General features: G+C 41.1%; 1 protein-coding gene across 1 annotated transcript in view; it reads right to left on the bottom strand.

Annotated features, from left to right (window-relative positions):
• LOC135221010 (Golgi-specific brefeldin A-resistance guanine nucleotide exchange factor 1-like) overlaps window positions 1–15,192 on the bottom strand; it is a 142,035-nt gene that overhangs the window by 33,867 nt on the left and 92,976 nt on the right. The window contains exon 13 of the mRNA XM_064258729.1: window positions 13,999–14,161. Within this exon, the coding sequence (XP_064114799.1) occupies window positions 13,999–14,161 (163 nt within the window). The remainder of the gene's footprint in view (window positions 1–13,998; window positions 14,162–15,192) is intronic.

Genomic DNA, 15,192 nt, shown 5'->3' with positions numbered 1-15,192 from the left:
GAATTCAGTCCTTGTATGAGAACTTAAAACTAAGGTTAACGACACGTTATAACTTCTCGAATGGGGAGCAGAAGGTGGAGCTACAAAGGAAGTCTCAATATGTACTAGCACAACCAAAATACCTTGAATGAGTAGGGATTGCTTCAGATGAAGGAACACTATGTATGGAAGAACTGACAGGTCTAAGACCTGACCTAACTAATTGCTTTGCAATCTATCAGCTTCCCTTCTTTCCAATACTACTATCTGGTCACCAACCAGACATAGAACCCCGTGACGCATCGGTCTTTCTCCCACCCCCGGAAAAGAGAGAGGGGTGGTTAGAGATGGGCAGTAAATGTTAAGACCTCAGGTTTGTTAGCTATGAAAAATACAAATTGATTAAAAATTTGTAATTTGTTCATACGGTGGAACAAACCTTCAGTCTTAACAATAGGATAGACTCATAATTGGAGGGAGGTACAAAAACCCTAAACCAGCTGGGAGTTTAACCCACCTGACCACCCTTTCTAGAAGAATGAGTTCTAAAGAAGGGGGTCCAAGCCCATGAGAGAATAGACAATCAGATATCTAAACACTCAAGCCATTTGGGTTGAAACACAATGACATATGACCAGATTCATTTTATTCCAGGAACATAAAGAAAAATCTGCTTGTTCAAACAACAAACTATGCAAGCCACAGGGGTTTGTCACCACTCCTCACTCCCCTTGCTAGAGAGAGGAGCACTAGCTACTGAATCGTAGATTTGTATATTGTATATGTAGTAACAATACAAAACCACCAGCAGTGTGACCACCGTACTCACCTGTATCAGAGCAGTTCCAGCATATGACGTTTCTATTCTTCGACCCGCCTGTACAAAGAAGAAAGGAAAAAAGGAAAGGAAAAAAGGAGAAAGAAAGAGGCCAGCCAACTTACTCATTCTCTCTTCCACACAATCAACTTAGGTAAGATACAAACTGTCCTGCCAGGGGCACTGGGTGAGTTACACAACTTGTTATGTAGCCACCACTTGACCCAAGGAAAAAGTGTCCAACGACCTGTGGGCAACGCCTTTTAGGTAAAAGAAGTGAACGTGAATTGACGTAGCCAAGAACCAGCGCTTAAAATTCTATAAACAGACCCTTCTTCTTGAAGAATGCCTTCCACTACGACACAGGCCAGGAACGACATTCTAGGCAAGGATTAGTAATGGTACAAAAATTAGACCGCCACATACTGCATGCAGTGTGGGGGGTCTGTAGTGGTAGCAGCTAAAAACCTGGAGCACGGAAATCCCTGAATGCCCGGGCACATGCATTGACGAGGCCTAGAAAAACTGGAGGACTCCATGATAATCAACAAGTGGGTATAAGGTACCCACAAAACACACTGAAATAAAGAAATCACGGGCAAACAAAGCAAGGTGGTCAAAGAAACTGATGCCCCACGGGGTTCTATGCCACAGATTCCTTGCTTTACAATTTGACTGTTTTTAACCAGTTTCCAGTTGGTGCAAGATTATCCTATTGTTAAGACCTCAGGTTTGTTAGCTATGAAAAATACACAACCCCTACATTCCTCACTTTAGTTTCAAGATCACACACTACCCCTGCAGCCAGTACAAACCGAATGTTGGTCTACTTCAAATTCAAACATCCTGCTTAAACAAAAATCATTCCTACATAGCCTGATGTTATTGGTTTTCCTTCCGGTGGAAGACATCCTAGAAAAATTAAATTACAATACCATAAACAGGTGCAAAACCACCAAACTTCACAGAATACCAACAATCACCTAAGTACAATAGCAGCAAGGAGAATTCTGAGGAGAGCTAAAACATTTGAAACACACCTGGTGGAGAACAGGTGAACTAGACAGTCATCCAGGCGGCCATTTGATTTTTTTATTTGAATGCCGACTCATCTAACAGGCATGGAGATATAAGCCAAATTTAACAGTAGGTAAGATTCATCCTAAATAAAAATTATCATCTGAACAATATTAGGGCATCAACCACACATCACTACAAGAAGGACAAACAATGTTCACTGACTGTGTACCTCAACAAGTGTTCTGGTGCTTAAAAATTCTTTTGATAATTGTTCTTGCATATTGAAAAAAAATTGCCATTTTCTGTTTAATAAAAATAGTCCTACAGTTATTTATAAAGGTTATTTTCTAAGATTTCATCTAGACAAAAGATTAGGAACATCAAAAACCATCAAATCTTTCTAAGCTGTTTTAATGTCCCTGAGGAATTGTATGATTAGCCTTCAAACTCTTTGCAGTTTTAATGTTAATTTTTTTCTTGTTTGCATGAAAATGACATTGTTATGATACAATAAAGTTTCATACATACTTACCTGGCAGATATATACATAGCTATCGACTCCGTCGTTCCCGACAGAATTTCAAATTTCGCGGCACTCGCTACAGGTAGGTCAGGTGATCTACCGCCCTGCTCTGGGTGGCAGGACTAGGAACTATTCCCGTTTTCTAATCAGATTCTCTCTTCCACCTGTCTCCTGCGGGGAGGCTGGGTGGGTCTTCAATTGTATATATCTGCCAGGTAAGTATGTATGAAACTTTTATTGTATCATAACAATGTCATTTTCATTACATTCAACTTACCTGTCAGATATATACATAGCTGATTGACACCCTTTGGTGGAGGGCAAGAGACAGCTAACTAACTGACTAGACAGGTAAACAACATATGTTGTAGGTATAAATAAACCTTAGTTCCTACCTTCTTAGATGGAAGACTTCGTGGCTACTGCCCAGGAGTCTGCTTCATCTCAAGAGCCTTAGCGAGATAGTGATCTGTGGCCAAGAGTTCTTGTGGATCTGTCGATGGGGTCTCTTCCACTTACTCGACAGAACCTAACTGGCGTTTGTCAATGGGGAGCAACATCCGCTTTATATGACAACACTCATTTATTTAAGGAGCACACAACCAATCCCGCATCACCCGATCCTAACCCGTGTTAGTTCTAAGATTGCCTAGAGTTATCCCCCAAACTCTTAGCAAAACAACCACAAACTCGAAACTCATACATACAAAAATAAAAATTTTGTACCCCTCTAATAGTCAGATGTCACTCGATTTTCAAATGAAGCGAAGTGAAGGCCGCTTGTGCGACAACTGACACTCCCATGCACCGAAAACACGAGAACACATCCGACAAGAGGGTTACGTACACAATTTAAGGATTGGTGCTTTCTCCTTTACCCAGAACCGTCTGTGCTGACACAAACGGACCTAAAGAAAAACATTTATCATAGCGTAACTCGTAACGTCTTTTAAATAATGGGATGCAAACACGGAGTTTTGCATCTCCAATAAGTTGCGTCCAAAATGTTTTTGAGTGACATATTTCTTTGGAACGCCACAGAGGTTGCGATTGCCCTAACTTCGTGGGCTCTCACTCTTAAAAGATTAAAAGAATCATCTGGACAATTCTTATGAGCTTCCGTAATAACACTTCTAACAAAGAAGGCTAAGGCGTTCTTGGACATTGCTCTCTTGGGGTCTTTTACTGAGCACCAAAGACCTTTTTGCGCAACCCCAACTGCTTCTTCCTGTCCAGATAAAATTTCAAAGCTCTAACTGGGCAAAGGGATCTTTCCGCCTCTCTGCCCACCAAACTAGAAAGCCCTTTCTACTTCGAAGTTCCTGGGCCAGGGATTCGAAGGGTTTTCGTTTTTGGCCAGAAAGAGGGACTGAAATGAACAAATTGCCGAGTCTCCTTTGAAGCCAACTCTAGATTCAAGGGCGTGCAACTCACTGACTCTTTTTGCCGTTGCAAGAGACATCAGAAACAAACACTTTCTAGTGACGTTACGAAAAATGCAGTGTGTAGTGGTTCGAATTCTTCTGATGATAGAAATTTAAGAACCACATCTAAGTTCCAGCTTGGAACCTTAGGTTCAAGTGATTTGATGTTTCGAAGGAACGAATGAGGTCGTGCAAATCCTTATCATTCGTTAGATCTAATCCCCTGTTTCTAAAGACTGCTGAAAGCATACTCCTGTACCCCTTAATAGTCGGTACGAGAGGTGCGACCTTTTCTTCTAAAGAAACAGAAGGAAATCCGCAATTTCGGTCACAGAGGTACTGGAAGAGGACAGCTTCTTCGACCTGCACCAGTTTCTGAAAACTTCCCACTTCGATTGGTACACTCGCCTAGTAGATGATCTGCGGGCTCTAGCAATTGCGCTTGCTGCCTGGCGAGAAAACCCTCTCGCTCTGACAAGTCTTTCGATAGTCGAAAGGCAGTCAGAGCAAGAGCGGTAGATTTTGATGTACCTCTCGAAGTGGGGTTGTTTGAGCAGATCTATTCTGTTTTTTGGAAGAGATCTGGGGAAGTCCACCGTCCATTCCATCACCTCTGTGAACCAAATTTGAGCTGGCCAATACGAGCAATCAGAGTCATTTTGGTTCCTTCGGATGCCACGAATTTTCTGACTACTTCCCCCAGTATCTTGAACGGGGGAAAAGCGTAAACGTCTATCCCTGACCAGTCCAGGAGAAAGGCGTCTGTTGCATAAGCCCGGGGATCTTCCACCAGGGCACAAAATGTTTCTATCCTCTTGGAGAGGAATGTGGCGAAAAGATCTATTTGAGGCTTCCCCCCAAAGGAGCCAAAGGCTCTGACAGACTTCTGAGTGGAGTGTCCATTCTGTGGGAAGGACCTGGAACCTCCTGCTCAATCTGTCCGCTCTCACATTCCTCTCCCCTTGGACAAACCTTGTTAGAAGAACTACCTTCCTTTGGTTCGCCCAAATCAATAGATCTCTTGCCAGCTCGTACAGAGCAAAAGAGTGCGTCCCTCCTTGTTTCTTGACATAAGCCAGAGCTGTCGTATTGTCTGAATTTATCTGTACGACTTTGCCTCTGACTATGTGTTTCGAAGCTCTTTAGCGCCAGGTGAATTGCTAAAAGCCCTTGCAATTTATGTGCCATGACACTGTTCCGCCGACCAGGTGCCTTGCTTGGTGAGACGTACCCGCGTGAAGTCAGATTAATCAACAGATATCACAAGTTTAACATACGACTAGAATTTGAGAAATATCTAGAAGTGTTCGTGAACTATCGGTGATAAGATTAGTGTGAAAATAGTAGGATAAAGCGTCTTCTAAGTTAGTTTAACAAGTGTAATACTGAAATCAGAACAAGATGGCAGCAAGTTCCAACTGCGGGAAAAGGTGGCGTAATTTAGCTTGCTTGGCAGATTCGCAATACGATGAGGTAGCAGGAAGGGAACTGGCATTTCTCATCTATGAAATCAGCAACAGTCCTAACCAAAAAGATACAAAAGCATTCATAGATATATTAGAAGGATATAATCCTTCAAACTGGAACAAATCTAATGAAAACATCTTGAAAATAATTGAAGAAGTTCCAAATAAAATCCAAGTGGTCAAGGAGACTCATAAAGAAAAATATACATAAACCAACATATTTCCGACAGAAAATGAATAAGGTGAATCTTGTGAATATCCTAATTGATGCATTAGGAAAAAGAATGCCAAAAGCATGCAAACTGTGTAAGGTTTGGTATAGCATAGTCAATCCACAAAACCTAATCAGAAAATGTGCTGCATGCAAACATTCCGACCCATCCACAGTGCTGAGGTAATGCAAGATTTGAGAAAAGATACAGAATTTTTTGTTCAACATGTCTATCATGGATAGACAATGTTATTAAATCAAGATTGAATGTACAAATAGTTGAGGATGAAGAAGAAGAGGAAGGAAGAAGAAGAAAAAGAGAAGAGGAAAACGGAAGAGAAGTAAACAAAAATGAAATGACAGAAAAAAAAATAAGGAAAACAAAGACAAGATAAAAGTATGGATGCAGAGATACTCATTGATACTACATATGAGGCAATAAAACCAGCATACCTACGAAGAAATAAATTACGATATGACAACAGAAAAGCAAATCCCGAAGAGGCTCTACCCAGATCTACACAATGACGGGAAAGAGGAAAAAATAGACAAGACAAAATCTGCAACCTTTTGAAAAGAGGGAATTGCAGATTTGGAGAAAGATGTTACTACAAACATCCTAAGGTATGTCAAAAACTATGAAATATATGGTAAATGTGCATACTTAGATGGCTATGGGGATGATTGCAGAGATCTGCATCCAAAAATATGTAAAAACCTAAAAGAAGGAAAAGGATGTAAGTTCGACAAAAAATGCAAATATATGCACCCTGTAGCCATGAATCATAATCAAATAAATAACCAACCAAGTAATAAAATCCAAAATAAGAAAGAAACAAATAAAGAGAGAAATCAAGAATATCAGGTAAAAGAGAAAAGCAAACCACCAATGAGATATGCAGAGGTGTCAGCAAAAAATTTCAAAGCATCAGCTCCGAAATTCTACTCAAGAGATAATAACTGTATTTATTATGCAAGAGGATATTGCAGAAACGGAGAAATTGCAGATTCAGACACAAAATGAATAATTATGATGAAGGAAGATCAAATATTATGGAAAAGTTGGATTTTTTAATGTCAGAATTTCTGGAAATGAAAAAAAGAACAACATACCAGAAACAGGAAAGAGACATGGGAAAATCCTTATTACTACCAATATTAAATGAAGGAGAAAACACGCAAACCATCATAGTGATGAATGCGCAGGGTTTAGTTACGAGTAACTCAAAAAGAAAATAGAGTACTTAGAAGAAAACTAACCAAAATGAAAAGAAAATAGATATAATGAATATAAGTGAAAACTGGTATTCCCAAGAGGACTGGGAATGATGATCAAATAAAAGGGTTCCAAACTTATAGATCAGATAGAAAAAATAGGAATCAAGGGGGAACCGCAATATATGGGAAAGACAAAAAACAAGGAAAAAATATATGAGAAATATAGTAACTCAGAATGTGAACTAATGCGGTAGAATTTGAATCTGAAAAATTGATGAACATAGTAATATATAGACCTCCTAATACTAAAGAGTTTGACTTAATAATTGAAAAAAAAAATTGGATGATATATGTAGGAAATCACAAGGACGGGGGGGGTGGGGGGGGGGGGGGGGGGGGGGGGGGGGGACTATTCTCCTATCTGGTGACTTCAACTTTTCCTTTCGTAGAATGGAAAGAAACGAATAGGAGACTGTGGTTGTACTTATACATATAAAAAAGAGAGTAATAGTAGTGCAGAAGATAAGAGGCAATTTGAAAAGCTATTAGATATGCTACTAGAATACAACATTCAACAAATAAATCACCTGCCAACAGAAAGGAAAATACTTTAGACCTAGTATTTGTGAACGAGATGAATTATGTTAAAGAAATAATAGTTTATAATGCGAGTATTTCAGATCATAATGTCATAGAATTAACAGTTCATTCCAAAGCAAGTGAAAATAGAGATAAGCAAGAAATGAAAAAGTGGGAAGGATATGGAAAATACAACTTCTACAGTAAAAATATAAAATGGTCAGAAATTAATGAAGAATTAAACAAAGATTGGGATAACATTTTCGTAAGTGATGACATAAGGGTAAATACGGAGATATTATATAAAAATATTTGGAGAAAATAGTGGATAAATATATACCGAAGAAGAAAAGTAAACATCATTCATGCATACCAAGAGACAGAAGGATCTTGTTCCAGAAAATCAGAAAGTGGAAAAAAGGTCTTGCAAAAGAAAAGATGCATGGAAAGTTATAGAACTAAAAAGTAAGATAGAAAAATGCAGAACAAAAGATTATACAATCAAAGAAAATGAAAAACGGGACTTGGAAGAAAAAACCCTATTAAATATCAAGCAAAACCCCAACTATTATACTCATATGCGAAGAAGATGAATAAAAGAAGAATAGAAATAGGCCCTCTGCCCGAATTGAAGGGAGATTAAACGAATGAAAAAAGGAAATTTTGCAACATAACTGGCAGAACGATATAAGAGAGAATTCACCCCTAGAATAGATAATGAAGATAATGATATAGAAGTAAGGGACGAAAATAGTGAATATTTAGCTGACATAGAAATTAATGAAGCTGATATTGTGCAGGCAATTAATGAAATTAAAAATGGAGCTGCTCTGCAGGGCCGGATGGAGTCCCTGCTATTTTGTTAAAGAAAGTAGTTCATTCTATCGCAAAGCCACTTGCAATATTATTAAGACAAAGTGTAGATACAGGCAAGATTTATGATGAGCACAATTAGCATATATCACCCCTACTTTCAAAAGTGGATCAAGACTAGAGGCAAGTAATTATAGGCCTGTGAGTCTAACATCACATATTATGAAAGTGTATGAAAGGGTAATGAAGAAAAATATTATGAAACATTTAATAAAAAATAATTTGTTTAATAAAGGACAACACGGTTTTCGTACCCGGAAAAAGTACACAAACCCAACTGTTAGTCCACCGTGAGAACATATTCAAAAATATGAAAAGCGGAAATGAAACAGATGTGGTTATCTAGACTTTGCAAAAGCTTTTGACAAAGTAGACCATAATATATTAGCAAAGAAAATTAGAAAACACAATATCGTAGATAAAGTAGGAAGATGGTTAAAAGAATTTTTACACAACAGAAAACAGATAGTTATTGCAAACAATGAGAAATCGGATGAAACCAAGGTAATATCCGGTGTGCCACAAGGTACGGTGCTAGCTGCAATATTGTTTGTTATTATGATTGAAGACATAGACAGTAATGTTAAGGATCGGTAGTGAGTAGTTTCGCTGATGACACAAGAATAAGTAGAGAAATTACTTGTGATGAAGATAGGAACGCTCTACAAAGAGACCTTAACAAAGTATATGATTGGGCAGAGGTAAATAGGATGGTATTTAACTCTGATAAATTTGAATCAATAAATTATGGAGAAAGAGAATGAAAGCTATATGCATACAGGGGACCTAATAATGAGACAATCCACAAATAAGGAAGCAGTTAAAGACCTTGGTGTGATGATGAATAGGAACCTGTTATGCAATGATCAATAGCCATTCTGTTGGCAAAATGTAAAGCAAAAATGGGAATGTTGTTACGGCACTTCAAAACAAGAAAGCTGAACAAATGATTATGCTTTATAAAACATATGTTCGTAGTCCACTTGAATATTGCAATATGATTAGGACCCACACTATAAAAGGTGCCAAAACAAATAGAGAAGTGTACAAAGGTCCTTTACAGCTAGAATAGAAGAAGTTAAGGACCTAGACTACTGGGAAAGACTACAATTCTTAAAATTATATAGTCTAGAAAGGAGAAGAGAACGCTACATGATAATTCAGGCATGGAAACAGATAGAAGGAATAACAGAAAATATCATGGAACTAAAAATATCAGAAAGAGCAAGCAGAGGTAGATTAATAGTGCCCAAAACTATACCAGGAAAAATAAGGAAAGCACACAGAACATTAATCCACTACGCACCAGCATCGATAATGCAGCGTCTATTCAATGCGTTGCCAGCTCATCTGAGGAATATATCAGGAGTGAGCGTAGATGTGTTTAAGAATAAGCTCGACAAATATCTAAACTGCATCCCAGACCATCCAAGATTGGAAGATGCAAAATATACCGGAAGATGTACTAGCAACTCTCTGGTAGACATTAGAGGCGCCTCACACTGAGGGACCTGGGGCAACCCGAACGAACTGTAAGGTCTGTAAGGTAAGGTAAGGTAAGGACACTTCTTTGGATCCCCAATGTTGCACCCCAGCCCGACTCCGAGGCGTCTGAGAATAATGTCAGGCTTGGGTTCCGTACTTGCAGGGACACTCCTTTTTGTTTTCCTTTAATGGAATCAACCACCACTTCAAACATGATTTTTTATTTCCTCCGAGATTGGAAACGTGTCCGAGAGCTGTCCTGTCTTCCAACTCCAACTTCTTCTCAGGAAGAACTGAAGCGGTCGAAGATGTAATCTTCCTAGGAGAAAGAACTGTTCGAGCGAGGAAAGGGTTCCCAGAAGGCTCAGCCATTCCCTCGCTGAAGTGCGCTCTTTCCCTAGAAAGTTCGATACTGTGGCACAGCCTTTCTTTATTCTCTCTTGAGATGGAAAAACTCGAAAACCCCGAGAATCCATCTGAATCCCCAGATAAACCACGTTCTGGCTGGGGATCATCTGAGACTTCTCGAGGTTCACGATCAATCCCAATGATTTTGTCAATTCCAGTGTTGTTGACAGGTCCTCCAAACACTGCTTTCGAGACCTGGCTCTGATGAGCCAGTCGTCCAGGTACAGGGAGACGTTTTATCCCTATCAAATGTAAGTGTCTTGCTACATTTTTCATCACGTCCGTGAAGACTTGAGGAGCCGTGGAAAGGCCGAAACACAGGGCCCTGAACTGATAGATTTCTTCCTTCGAACATAAATCGAAGGTACTTCCCTCTCGACGAATGGTGGATCGGGATGTGGAAATATGCGTCCTGAAGGTCTAGGGACGCCATCCAATCCCCTTGCCGCAGAGCTGCAAGGACTGAAGCAGACGTTTCCATGCTGAACTTCTGTGTTTTTTCCACGAATTTGTTCAGCGCACTTACGTCCAGTACCGGTCTCCACCCCCCGCGGCTTTTGCTACAAGAAACAAGCGATTGTAAAACCCCGGGGAGCTGCCCAATCCAGCACTAGCTATTGCTCTTTTGTCCCACATCTGTTCCACCATCTGACGAAGAGTATCCCTCAGAACAGGGTCCTTGTATCTGGCGGACAATTCCCCTCGGTGATGTTGTCAAGGGAGGAATGTCCTTGAATGGGATGCGATAACCCTTCTTGATGATAGACATCGTCCACGGATTCGCTCCTATGTCTTCCCAGGCTTTCGCAAATAAATGTAACCTGGCTCCTACGGGTGTCTGGAGGACAGAACTCTCACTTTCCTTTCTTAAAGGGACGGAAGGAAGGACCTGCCCCTCTTTTCGGTTGACTTCCTTCTGGCGATAGATCTAGTTGGAAGACCTCCTCGAAAGGGCTGCTGCTGAGCTGGACGAGTCACTTTCTTTTCCTCACTGGCCACAGGCCTATTCTTCCTTGAGGATTGTCTAAGGAGATCCTGGGTGGCCTTTTCAGTCAGAGAATGCGCAATATCCTTCACCAACTGCGAGGGAAAAAGGTGTTCTGATAGAGGCGCAAACATAAGGCGGCTCTCTGCGAAGGAGAGTCGGCCTTCGAGAGGAAAGCACTGTGAACCGCCCTCTTCTTTAAAACTCCTGCGCCAAAGAGGGAGCATACCTCAGCCGATCCATCCTGAACAGCCTTATCAATGCAGGTGAGGATGCTATTAAGGGTTTCTGGGTCCAGTTGTTCCTTTTCCTGAGATTTCTTGGCCAGAACCCAAGGGACCAATCTAAGAAGTTAAAAACTTCTAAAGTGTGAAAAAGTCCCTTGAGGAGGTGGTCCGTCTCCGAAAGCCCCCATGTTACCTTCGCTGCATTCAAGGCGTGTCTTCTCGATGAATCCACTAAACTCGAGAAGTCTGACTCAGCTGAAACGGACAGAGACCAATCCCATCTTCTCTCCCGTTTCGCTACCAAATGCCTCTCCTCCCTGTAAGTTTTAGCGGGAGGCATACAAAAGACCGTCCTCCCTAACTCCTTCTTCTTCTTGAACCAGGAGTCAAGAGATTGAAGCGTCCTCATAGATATAGCAGGCTTCATTTTTAGGAACGAGGAAGACTTGTGAGTTTTCGTGCTCGAGAAGAGAGCGTGGAGAAGGAGGAGCGGCTGGCGTTAACGAGTCTCCATATTCCTCCAATAGAAGGGACGAAAGAACTTTATAATTAGAAGATCCTTCCTTCATTTCATCCTCCGAGGCATCTTCTGGTTCATAGGCTCGGAAGGGAGAAGGCTCCTTCTTTCTTTCTGATTCTTCCCTTACTCTCTTTCGAATGTCAGGCTCTTCATACGAGGAATGCGCCTGTGTACAGCAGGAGTATCTCGCCTGGTAGGAGTAACGTGTTTGGAATACTCCTGGCGCTTGGCAGGCGCAGAGAGCCTCGAATACTCCTGGCTTCTAGTAGGCGCATCTTGTTCAGAATACTCCTGGCGCCTGGGAGGAGTTATTAAGTTCCGAATACTCCTGGCGCCTGGGAGGAGTATAAGCTTCGGAATACTCCTGGCGCCTGGGAGGAGTATTAAGTTCAGAATACTCCTGGCGCCTGGGAGGAGTATCGAGGTCGAAGACTCCTGGCGCCTGGTAGGAGTACGTCGCTCCAAATACTCCTGATCCTTAGAATGCGTCTGATGGTTTGGTAGGAGTCTCGATTCCGGTAGGCGCTTTCCGTCTCACAAGCGCTCTACTCCTAACAGGATCTTCCTCTTCTGCTAATTCTTGACGCTTGGTTGAAGGTCTTGCATGTTGTACTGCATACTGTGGCTCTTTGCTCCTACTCGGAGCCTGGCTCCTGGTAGGCGCCATACTCTTGACAGGAGTAACTTCCTTTCTTACTTCTCTCCTGTCTACCGCATTGCTCCCCCCAGAGATGGCCGCTTGTGCGACAACTCCTCTGAAGGGTGCGTTGCGCCCGACAGGAGATCGATATTTGGATCTTTTAATAGGAAGCCTATCATCCTTCTTACGCGTAGGCTCCTTATATAGAGTTCCTACTAACGAAGCTAATTGCTCTTGCATATTCATCAATATTTTCCTTGTTGAGGAATCTGTTTCGAATCAGGCGAGGGAGATCTGGAAGGCGCTTTAGGATCCCATTCCAGACCCCGAGTCTGAATGTTATTCTCGCTTCTTATTACCGAAGGTGCTCCTTCTTCAGAGAAGCGCTCGGGACTAGAATTGAGCTCATGCTCCATCATACTCCTCTTCAAAGGACGGGAAAGTTTCGACTCCTTCCATCCTCTTCTCGGAGAAGGCGAACTAGACGACGAAAAGCACTCTCGAAGGACGCTTTTCCTATAGCGGTCCTTGGCAGTATGTGATACGATCGATTCTGCCGAAGGGACGCCTGATCGTTGGGGATTCTCCACAACCCCCGTACGGCTTTCGACTTCCTCTCCTCCGGGCCAGGGAGCTTGGAAGAGGTCTAGGCCTGGGAGCGTCGCAGAGACGACCAGACGCCCCCTCCACTACACTGGGGACACTAATATCATAGCGAAACCACATTCACCTTCCTTACCTTCCAATGCTGCGACTTTTTCCTGCATTTTCTGAAGGGAAGCTCTAAGTTCCGCTATTTCCGAAGCAGAACTAGAGGGATTAGTAATTTGTGAACGGGCTCTGGGCTGAAACAGAATGAGCATGATTATCAGAGGAAGAAGTTACAGAACTAGATAGTAAATCATGAGAAGTAGACATTCTGCGGGTTTTATAAGCCGCTTTCCTCTCTCTATCTTTCTCTAACTTCTTCAAGTAAGAAGTAGATCTTCCACTCTTGTGCACTCAATTTCTCACACTCGTTACACGTATTCTCAATCGAGCATTCAACCATTCTACCCACTACAAGTAGTATGAGGATCTACCGAAGCTTTCGGAATCCTCACCTTACAGCCCTCATTCACACACACTCTGAAACTAACACTCGAGTCAGACATTTCACGAATTCCAAAAACCAAGTCCAAAAAACAGTCCACGATAGCGATGCCAAACAACGATCCAAGTACGTCACCAATATCAGCGAGAGATGATCAAAAGCTTTGCGAAAAACGAATTCTAGTCAGGAGGAAGTAGCAACAATGTTGATACCGCTGGCGACAGAGAGAATCTGATTAGAAAACGGGAATAGTTCCTAGTCCTGCCACCAGCAGGGCGGTATATCACCTGACCTACCTGTAGCGAGTGCCGCCGAAATTTGAAATTCTGTCGGGAACGACGGAGTCGATAGCTATGTTATATATCTGACAGGTAAGTTGAATGTATGAAAAGATATTTTCCTACTCAATTTTGGAGAATCCTGCTCCTCTGTTCCCATAAGTAGAGAGAAAGTAAGAGCAGAATATCCTTCATATAAAAGTAAACCCAAACAACAATGGTCTACACAAAATAATTACTATTATGACTTACCTAGCAGCTCCTTGCTCTCGGAGTGTAGGTGGTACATATGCTTCCTCTACAGAAGTTTGTGAAGCGTAAGACTGAATTCCTCCACTTGTTGGAGCTGGTGCTTCAGATGCAGGCCATCTACCCTGGTTTTCCGTTGGCATAACTTCAATTTTGTGAATTTCAGCTATAAAACAGATAGCATACATGATTATGTACATTTTGAAAATTGTCATAATCTTAACTAAAATCATAATCTTAAAACAAACTGAATGTAGCTTTAAAATGATTAAAACATATGTGATAAATTATGGTTTGGTTCCGACTGCTTTGTCTCAGACAAATATGGTTACTGGGTGGTGATAGGGAACCCTATCAAAAGACTTGACAATGAGCATCCACTAACTGCTGTCATCAGAAATAAACTTTTCACCTACTAAATCTGCAGACTAAAAATATGATCTTGTGTCCTTATGTAGTCACTTCTACTTTGCTTTTAGCAAAATAAACAGAGTTTGGAGCCAAGGAATTACTGTTAATTTTTTCATAATAAAATTTTCTTTACAAACCCATTACTATTCATAAATTAGCCTCATTTTGTGTAAGTGGTTCCCAGTCACATGAGTATGAAAGATATTACAAGAAGGAAAGTCTCACTGAACATGTCCAGCTTATGGTCCACTGGCCCCAGAGTACAGAACGTCATTCTTCCATGCGACTTCTGCCAAGTAGGTTCAAGGATTACAGCTGTTGTTTCCTATTAATATTTATTAATGTCCCATTCATTTGTTTTTATCACACTTTTGTTTGGTGCCAATCACTACTGTGTTACTGTTAACGTATGTGATACCTTTAAATTTAGTATAAAATTTTTGGTAAACTTTCTTAATTCTTGCCTTAGTTTAACATGGGACCCTTGTAATATAAATTTTGTCCCTTTCCTCAGTCTTTACCAGGTCTTGTTCGTTTATTCAGTAAAATTTTTTGTCATTTTCTCTTTTGCACAATGACTCTTACTCTAGTCTTCCATTACTGCTATTAATAACAGCATGTTATTTTTGGAATAATTTTACCTTAATCATGCCACAGTGTACTAGTGCTAGCACAAGTACCAAGTCATGCACTTAATCTGCGTTGTTTTTAGACAAGGAAGCACACTTGCAATGTCCTTCGTGTATGAGGCCAACAATATTTCCTTTAGCAAACTTGTCCAGTGTG

The sequence above is a fragment of the Macrobrachium nipponense genome, chromosome 2 (genome assembly GCF_015104395.2).
Source record: "Macrobrachium nipponense isolate FS-2020 chromosome 2, ASM1510439v2, whole genome shotgun sequence".
In the NCBI taxonomy this organism is placed as follows: domain Eukaryota; kingdom Metazoa; phylum Arthropoda; class Malacostraca; order Decapoda; family Palaemonidae; genus Macrobrachium; species Macrobrachium nipponense.
Note: the sequence above shows the minus strand (reverse complement) of the source record. Positions and strands in the feature narration are given on the sequence as shown.